The sequence below is a fragment of the Sphaeroforma arctica genome (genome assembly GCF_001186125.1).
Source record: "Sphaeroforma arctica JP610 unplaced genomic scaffold supercont1.887, whole genome shotgun sequence".
Lineage (NCBI taxonomy): Eukaryota > Ichthyosporea > Ichthyophonida > Sphaeroforma > Sphaeroforma arctica.
The window spans coordinates 3,217-12,892 of NW_014039671.1; the positions used below are offsets into that span (position 1 = coordinate 3,217).

The 9,676-nt window shown below is 45.2% G+C and overlaps 1 protein-coding gene across 1 annotated transcript; it reads right to left on the bottom strand.

Moving 5' to 3' along the window:
- Window positions 1–1,338: 1,338 nt before the first annotated feature.
- On the bottom strand, window positions 1,339–8,917 carry SARC_09096 (hypothetical protein). The gene is made up of 4 exons (XM_014296897.1): window positions 7,686–8,917; window positions 5,989–6,532; window positions 3,086–4,018; window positions 1,339–2,252 (listed from the first exon to the last, which is right to left on the bottom strand). Exons 1-4 carry the CDS (start codon window positions 8,756–8,758, stop codon window positions 1,572–1,574), a joined length of 3,231 nt encoding a protein of 1,076 aa, XP_014152372.1. The 5' UTR covers window positions 8,759–8,917; the 3' UTR covers window positions 1,339–1,571.
- Window positions 8,918–9,676: the final 759 nt, after the last annotated feature.

The following is a 9,676-nucleotide window of genomic DNA, read 5'->3' on the forward strand; positions in this document are numbered from 1 at the left end:
GAGTGGTTGATGTGTTGTCGGCTTCTTCCAATTATTAGTACCCCTGTGCACATGCTGAGTGATTGATGTGTTGTTTGGCCTCGTCTACCTATTAGTACCCCTGTGCGCATGCTCGGTGCTGTGTGGTGTCAGGTTGGACATCACTTGACGATCAATGGTATCAGATGTACAGAGCGTACGCCATCATTGTTTTACGTTATTATACATGCTATGTAACATATGCTATGTAACATATATATAGCATCGAAAAGGGCTTTCCGATATTTTACATGCTATGTAATATATAGATAGCATCGAAAAGGGCTTTGTTGAGTCAAATTAAAAACGAACAAAAACTGTCCATTATCCCATAAACACAACCCGTCAATTACCAATCACTCGTGCTGTCCGGTGTTCCGTGTAAGTATAGCCGATATACTCTATTCCATTGCAGCCAGACTAATATTCGGTTGGGTATTCATGATAATACATCGAGGCCCATCATTCCACGGTCTTCCAGGTCGGTGTGGTTAATCAGAATCCATCTGCCATGGCCATCGGCTCGTTTGAATACAACCGTAGTAGTGCGATGCACGTATCATTTCGTTTATTCTATTAACTAGAGGCGATTTATAGTTGCATCAATCATCGATGGAAGTGGAGTGGTTGAAGCAATGGAATATTAATGTATTAGAAACTGAACGAGAATCTCATCTCGCTATTTTAGTATTAAGAGTATGTGTGCATGTATTGGAGCTGTGATCTGCGTCTCGAGCAATCAGACCCATGGGCCTGAAAGACTAAAATGAGGGAATGTACACCAATCAGCACTATAGCCGAGAGGGACAATCCTACCACAATCGTCACGACAGACCTTCAGGGGCACTAGAGACTCCCCGCTGACTTGACGTCCGGATATCGAGCAGATCAATATGCAGCAATGGTACGAGTTCTTGGCTATGCAGAGAGAATTGAAAAGCAATGCATAATCGGACTATTGTCCAAAAATGCAATACACTTCATAGACGCATGGATTCAGACATACTCGACCGCCTGTCTTCGACTATAACTGTCATACCAGTCAGTGTTTGTTTTATGCACTCCAGACAAGCGGGAGGATATAAAAATTCCGAATTTCTAGAACATATGCAATAAAGTACATATACTCTTAACAAGCTGAACTGATTGGTAAACTTGTTCCATACTCAAGCCACTATCACGAATGTACATACTTGCTTTCAACACGCATGCACATACTTGCTTTAAACACGCATTCGGATATAAACAACCCCCGATTTCTAAGCCGGCACTAGTCCGAGCTCACAGACTCTTATAAATACTCAAAACAAAACTCACAAACTCTTTTACAAAACTTTAATTTAATCAGACGCTTGCCCCTCACATTGCACGCGTCTATGTGATATGTACTTCCATTACATATTCCTAATATTAAAAACATCCGCATCCCACACCAACAACCCCTGTGGCAGCCGCCGAGGGGTGCCAATAAGGTATACGCACATGCGACCAGAACCGTCTACAACTTAGTCCACCCGGTATTGGCCAACTCTTATTTGAACACACGGCCGGCCCTATTGTGACTGAATAAGTGTTAGTACTGACGTCCTCTGGCTCTCACTCAACGTCGCTAAGCACTGCTGAAGCTCGTTGGGGTGTGCCGAGGACAGGCCCTTGAACAGCGTTGTCATGGCAACGATGGTGCTGTCTGTCAGCAGGCTCTGCTCCTTGCCCATACTCAACAGATGCGAAAACACGCCGATCAACTGGCCCAGCAAGGGGAAGACGACATCCGAATGTGTCTCAAACAGACCCAGCAGCATAGCCGCCACCACATCATTCTCCTGCATATCGTCCTTGAGGGGTAGGGCTCCCACCACCACCGGCACTATCTTGGCCAGCGGCAGCACGGCATTAGGGTCACCCTGTGACTTGGCGGCGGTGATGAGCCGGGCGATCATGGCGCACGAGTTGTCTACCACCGCCGCGCTGCTGTCGGGGTTGGTGAAGAACGGGTAGACACTGGTCAGCATCTCATTGGCGTGGGTGGTGACCAGGGAGGGTACATGCTGGGCTAGCAGGCCTACGGTGTAGATGGCGCTGACCTTGACGCCCTCGTCCGGGTCGGCGATGGCTTTGGAGAACATGCTGTACATCTCGTCGGCGTAGGGGGTGATGCTGGGGCCCATGGCTTTAACAAGGTCGGAAAGTGTGCCCATGCAGAGGTTACGGTCTTGTTCGTTAGAGTTGGGTTTCTGGTGGTGTGGGGGATATATGGGGGTGTATCGTGCCGTTAGTAGATGTGGTAGGTTTTTGGTTGGTGGACTGGTTGACAATAGTACAGGAATATACTGGGGGATGTTACTTTGAAGATAATGAAGGGGTATGATAAAGACAGGTAGGAGAATTCAGTATTATATTGATGATAATAAAAGGGGTAGGAGTAAGATAGGTGTAGGAGAATGCAGAAGTGGGTACGAGAGTGGAGATTTGAATCGGATAGGAGGGAAAGAAAAGCATCGTACATCAACAGCACCTATAGAGAGGCGATATGTTGAAATATGGTCTCATCAGGGCACATCTCAACGTTCGATCGGTGCATAGAAGTCACACATTATGTGCAGAAAAATATCCGCTTAACATGCGCTGATGTACGACCACAGAAGCAACATACTACTATGATCCACGTGATAGTTATTTCATAATAGAAGCAATATATATATATATACCGTATATATGTTTGTATAAAGATACAGACTCGTGTACATCCACTCAACCCTCATCGCAATGGCACTCTAGAGTTTGCTCACAACGCCTTAAACGGTGACACTGGGCAAATCACAACTAGGATCAACACCCCCCAAGGACGATAAAACATAATCGACCTTCTAACCACATCCACACATCGATTGTACACTATCTAGCAACACGAGGTGCTTCACGCATACACGCAATACCGCCCACAGGCCCCAGTCTTCGAGTAACCCTATCTCCAACCCAACCCTATAGCCAGAGCGCGGGTCAACAAAGGCACGACCTGACCTAAACCATAAAAACACAGGCACGACCCGCACACCATGTCACTTACGTAGAACTTGCGCAGAATCTTGGCAAAGGTCTCGAAGTACGGTCCGTTGAAGGACGGGCCCATGACCTGAGCGGTGGCGCTCAACAGGTCACATCCCACGTCCACCAACATGCTATCGTACTCAGCCATGGTGTGTTCCGCGTCTTCGTCGTCGTTGTCGCCGTCGTCTTCCTGACACACCACCTGTCGGTTGATGAGCATGGCGATGGTGTTGCACCAGTCAGCCAGGTTACCCTCAATCATCGCCGGGCCGATGATGGGTACATTGGGCTCCAGACACGTGCCGATGGCCAGCACAACCATACGGTCGTAGTCCTTCTGCATGGTCTTGGTGAGCTTGGGTATGATCTCTGCGATGAGGTGCATGGTCTGTTGGGAGAGTGGGTTAACCACGGGGATACCGGCTTGCCACTCCTTGCTGTCGTCAAACACGGTGTGGGAGCAGCGGATGAAGTCACACAGCGTGCTGACGACCGCCTTGCGGATGTCGTTGTTGAACTTGAACTCGAGCAGTGACAGCAGCATGGGCAGACATGCCTCGATGTACGGAATGAAGTCGTGGCTGATCTCTACAGCGAAGTACCCGAGCGTGTCTATTGCGCTGGAAGCAGCCTCCATGACACTGGGGTCGATCATCACGGTCTGGATCTCGTTCTCGTCTTCGTCTTCGTCGTCTGAGTCGCCCAGGTCGATCTCACCCTCATCCCCGCCACGCTTGTAGATGACACTCTGCTCGGCTTCTTTGATCTGGCCCACCAGGATGGGCAGCAGGCTGGGTAGGTACGGCGCAAAGTCCTTCTTGAAGGTTACGGATAAGGCCCCAAAGAAGCCGTATGTGCACTGCGCAATGACCGGGTCTTCTAGGGTCAGCCCCTCGGTGGCTACGCGTACGAGATCGGGCAGGTCGTTCTCAAAGTACTTGCGGCCCAGGTTCTGTGTGGATGGAAGAGTGTAGGTATCGGTACAGAGGTTAAGTATAAGTAAAGTATATGTAGGTTTAAGTAGGTATAAAGAGTTTCTGAGTAAGGGAGGGTGAGGTAGTACATCATAGCTATACAACTGAGCGGAGAAGGGGTGGGTTGGACAGATCGCCACACTACGGCTGCGCAGAAAGATAGCCAGGGAATATACCAACAATAGGACACTGTGAGTGTATGAAGACTTTGGGCAGACAACCAGCCACACAAGCCGCATTGTGTGGTATGCGAGTATAACAGTCGCCGCAGTAGCACACACACATCCATATATATAAATAAATATAAATACATCTGCAAAAATACTAAAACACATCCATATATATATATATACATCTGCATAAATACTAAAACACCTAAAACACATCCATATATATATATAAACATCTGCATAGATAAAGGTCAAGTCCAACGATGGTGGGCATGACTAATCTCAAGATGTCATGGCGCTTACTAAACAAAACACTGGAATTGGTACAAGACATATACCGATGAATACTTCCGGTGATATGAATGTGCTCTTCTGCTGCCCTTTCATAACAATAAACACAACTCAGATCTGGCAACGAATGTGTGAAGGGCCCATCCATATATCGATTATTCGTAGTTCTCAAGCGTATGTGTGTATATATCTACATGATATTGTCTTGATTTGTTGTGCTTATAAGTTGAGTGTGTCAGTTGCACAAGGTTTTCCGACTATACGCATAGTAGAAGCGTATGTCGGTGTATATAACCACATGTTATACGCATAGTATAGTAGAAGCGTATGTGGGTGTATATAACCACATATAATACGCATAGTAGAAGCGTATGTGGGTGTAAATAACCACATGTTATACGCATAGTAGCAGCAGCTTATGGGGGTGTATATAACCAACCACATGTGCTTGTCTTGATTTTTTGTGCTTTATAAGTGCATCAGTTGCTCAGGTTTGTCATCCCGTCAATGGCGCCTGTTACCAGCACTCATCGACATTCAGAGCGATTCTGATTAAATAACATCATATACAGCTATACACAGTTTCCAAGTACACAATATACAAGTCAAATACATTAACAAAACAAGAACAGCCCATTTGCATCTCCACGCGAGTACGTTGTTCTGGGAACACATCCGAACAACTATACTATAAAGTTTGATATCGTACAAAAAGCATTATATATATATGTGTGTGTGTATCTTTCGATTAAACGGGGATTGTACTCGTTGAAAACCATCGGGATTAGCTGAATAGGAAAGACTACAGATACCACCGACAACCACTACCGTACGCAGACGTGTGAACACAATAGTTATAAACATAAATATAAATGACTGTATGTATATGTATATATATCAATGACTGCAATATTTTGAAATCTAGTGAGCAGACGGAGGGTCTTCAGGAATATGCTTATAGAACCAAATGTGTGATATCAACTTATAGCAGTGTACACCTGTCGCATGTGTTTTACAAACGGAACTCGCGTATATATTAATTATTGCCTGATAATGCTATATTTATAAATAGAACAGGATGTATAGAATAAGAACCCTAAAACCCTGATGTATATAATAGATTAACCTAGATATAATAGACATGTATATATGCAACATGAACACCTATTATATAAAATATTATGCGGATGCGTTATTGTCTGCTAATGCTATGTATATAAATAAAACGGGATATAATATCCGTGCATATATACAGCATGAACACCTTTTGTATGAAACATTCTATGCGGACGTATTATTTGTTCCCATAGTTCTTGCATATACACCATCTATTCACCACATACAGGCATTAAACAAGCAATCACTATCAGCTATCCAGAGTTCACTATCCCGAGCATACACACCCCGCCATCCCACCAACGCACACCGGTACACCCCAGGCAACCGCTTAAACCCTAAACCACCCCCAAACACCTCACACCACCAACCTTCATGATGTGGCCCAGGCATTCCGTCGCGTACGCGCGCAGGTTAGCGGTCTCCTCCGTGTTCAATGACATCAGCTGCTTGAGCACGCCATACACCTCATTCAGGTACGGCTCAAAGGCCGACCCCGCCGATACAGCAGCAGCCGCTATAGCCAACACAGTCACCTCCTGAACCCCCCGCGAACCATTGACCAGCATGTGGTGCATCTTAGCCATCATGGTATCCAGGTACGGCACTATCTTATCACCCAGGAACTCGCAGAAGGACTCGAGTGCGTGCACTGACTTCTCCCGCAGGTCTTCGGACGGTGACTCGAGCGACGCGAAGAGGCGTGGCATGACTTCACCACAGTGATCCCCGATGTCTGGTTGGCAAAACTGAGAGAACTGAGCCAGGGCCAGGCACGAGGCTTCGCGTACAGAGACGTCTGGGTCTTCGAGTCCCTTGTAGAGAGCGGGTAGGATGCCTGTGAGCATGTTCTTGAGATACTCGGAGCACCCCTCGGCTAGAACGGCTAGGCCGATGATGGCTGCGCGACGGTATCTATGGCAACGGCGCGGGTGGACGGTTGTTAGGGTTGAGGTATAGGTTGGGAATAGTTTCTAGAGCACTGGATATGTATGGTATAATTTTATATATAAATATACATACATGTGGATGTTCATGTGGTGTGACTCTTGATATAAATATACATACATGTGGATGTTACCACGGTTATGGACGTGGTAACGTGGGTAGTATCAGTTGCTCAGGGTGTCATCACGTTAATGGCGCCTGTTACCAGCGACCACAAACATTCAGAGCGATTCTGAAAATGTAACATCATATACTCTACTACAACGTACTACTCGTACATGGCAAACTCGGGGCTAACACTCACTAGAGTATAGGTGTACACAACCTGAATTCAAACCGGGTTTAACAAAGAACAGCTCTGCTTGGCTCTTGATATATATATATATAATTTGTATGCACGTTCAATAGTCCGAACCTTTCCCAGATTAAAATGTAACATATATTTTGTGAAGTCTAATATACACACGAAAGCTCGGTTCTTACCCAGGGATATATACAATTAATTCGCGTTTAGAATTCATAGCTATACTATTAAGTGATATTAACGTGTAAATAAGCTATCTCGACTAACATTCAACCCCAATGCTTGGAATATGAAGTACAAAGGCTTATGAACCTCCAGACATGAGGACCCGTTTGTCCATATATAGTCTAGCATGATTATATTGCTGTATCTACATATACACGCATAGCCCGCACAGTTCGTATCCCCATATAAAGACGTACAATAAACGTAAACGGACCAAAGGAGTATAAGCACAAAAATGAATCGATATTTGACTAGGGGAGTGCGAAAGCATACTCGTGTAAACGAAATGATATGATCAGCACTCAGACATAAACACCTTCGGACGGCACTGATACGCCAAGTAGAATAAAATCCTAGCTTGACGGGCTTGACATGATATATGACTTCGAAACACAACACAGGGCGCATAAAAATTTAATAACATGTGAGCTATATATATATATAATTATAGAAATGTACATATTAATATATATATATATATATATACGGATACAGATATATATATACGTACATACAAATACAATCCGTATAATACACACATCCATCCACCCACCCATACAACAAACATAGACACCACGCACACTCACATACCTTGGATTTGGGTTGGCCATTGCCGTGCCGATGATTTCCAACGAGGGGTCGACCACGGCACTCGGGGGCATATTGAGGGCAAAGTTATCGATGATCTGTGCTGCCAAATCAGAGATGGCCGCCTCATCCTCCTCCAGATCTTCTTGCTCAGGCTCAGCCATGATCATAAACACGGCATTGACAATGTGCGGGACTAAGCCGTTCTTGATGATAACCGTCTTCTTGTCTGAGTTGCTGAGAGAGACGATCTGTGAGATAGCCGACTGACGTGCACTGTGTTCGGCGTTTTGGTTGGACGCCACCTCCAGGAAGAAGCCCATGAGAAGTGCGGCATTCTCGCCGGACAGTGGGAATTCACTGTCCATAAGCTCATCGAAGAACTCCATTGCCTTTAAGCCTTGGGTCTCGTCTTTGTGTAGAAGAAACTTGCAGGTCTCTACCATGGTCGGCAACAACGCGTGTAATTGCTCAAACTCAGGTGTTTCAAAATACGGCAGTAGTGTGGAGATAGTGTTCATAGCGTGGTACGGAATCTCAGCCGACTCTCTCTCCACCACAGCGGTCTGGAATAGGCCAAACATGGAGGGGTAGAAAGGCTTTAGCTGCTCCCCCATAGTCTCGCACAGACTAGATAACACCAGCATGCCGATCTCTTTGTGTGCCAGCACTGTGCTGTTTGTGCACTGAGATAACCAGTCCATAAAGTTGGGCCATTGCCCGGTAGGTACCTCATGCTTAGCAATCATACATATAGCCCGTGCCACACCCTGGCGCACGGCTCTCGAGTTATCGTTCAGTACTAGATGCAATAATGTCTCCTTGATCGCATTCTTCAACTCGGGCGCAAGCTTAGTCCACGAGGTTGCTATGCGTTGCTTTAATAGAGTGGCTCCCATTTGTCGGGCTCCCTCGTTGCTTGAGTTGCACACAACAGTGACAAGTGCCTGTAAGCCAGCGGACTGTTTGAGGATCTTCTTAATCTCTACGGTTGCACTGTTAATCACGTCATTGTCTGGTGTTAGTAGTTGAACCAGAAGGCTCTCTAGCACTATCGTATCCTGGTCTGAGGTCATTGTGTATGCGGAGATAAGAAGTCTCTGTGTATCTAGTCTATACGTACAGCTATCCAACTACGTGCGCGTACGCGTGTTTGCTATGGTCGTATCTGATACCGTTCCGATTTAACGTGCTTACTAAATATCAGTTTATCTTTTTAGAATTTTTATTTTTTTAATAGAGTACAGTATGTAATATCGACAAGTTGGGCGTGTGTAGAGATAATCAAAGCCATCGAATTGACGAACACTCCATGATGGCGTTAATAGAAAAAAACCATCCAAGAAATTGAAACCAGATTTATGTCGTAAACTAATCGAACCACGCGATACGCAATTCTGCGGAAACTGCGGATGTAGAAATGCTGGACCGGAACTTGGAAATAGCTCTGTCCGCGCCAGTTCATTTTGATTTGCGACCACTTCATATTTACGACAACATAGATCTACATATCGTTCTCGTAAATATATATAGGCCAGCGTTTTGATTGGAGTCAACATCCATGTGTTCTGTTCTATTGACCAATAGACAATGGATATGTTTTTCAGTTCGAATTTGGGCGGGTGACTTTTCCGTGTAGATTAGTTTTTTCTACGAAAGTATGAATTGAGACGAAAAGCACTAAAAGAAGGGAAATATTTGTTTCCAATCACTGAAATCAAACAGAGAGAAGAGCCTGAAGAGGGCTATGCCTATGGGCAGTGATTTATGAATGCGTATTTATTATATAAAAATGCAAATCGTTGGGATCTGTGGGGACTTTATAGGGCCTACTAGAGGACTTAAAAATAAATATACGTCCGTAGCCTCTTGGACTTGTACAATAATAATGCGGAGGGCTATAACCTATAACACGCCGTATTCAACATATAAATAGAAAAAGGGCTGTGGGGGGTGACTATTGGTAGAATTAGTAGGAACACTATGTATATTAG

What these genes read in the sequence shown, in the direction of transcription:
- SARC_09096 (XM_014296897.1), bottom strand. Translation starts at nt 8,758, where the DNA reads ATGACCTCAGACCAGGATACGATAGTGCTAGAGAGCCTTCTGGTTCAA. An exon ending in GCCTGGGCCACATCATGAAG is followed by an intron (nt 4,019 to 5,988) that starts GTTGGTGGTGTG and finishes CCATCCACACAG; the next exon opens with AACCTGGGCCGCAAGTACTT. An exon ending in AGATTCTGCGCAAGTTCTAC is followed by an intron (nt 2,253 to 3,085) that starts GTAAGTGACATG and finishes CCACACCACCAG; the next exon opens with AAACCCAACTCTAACGAACA.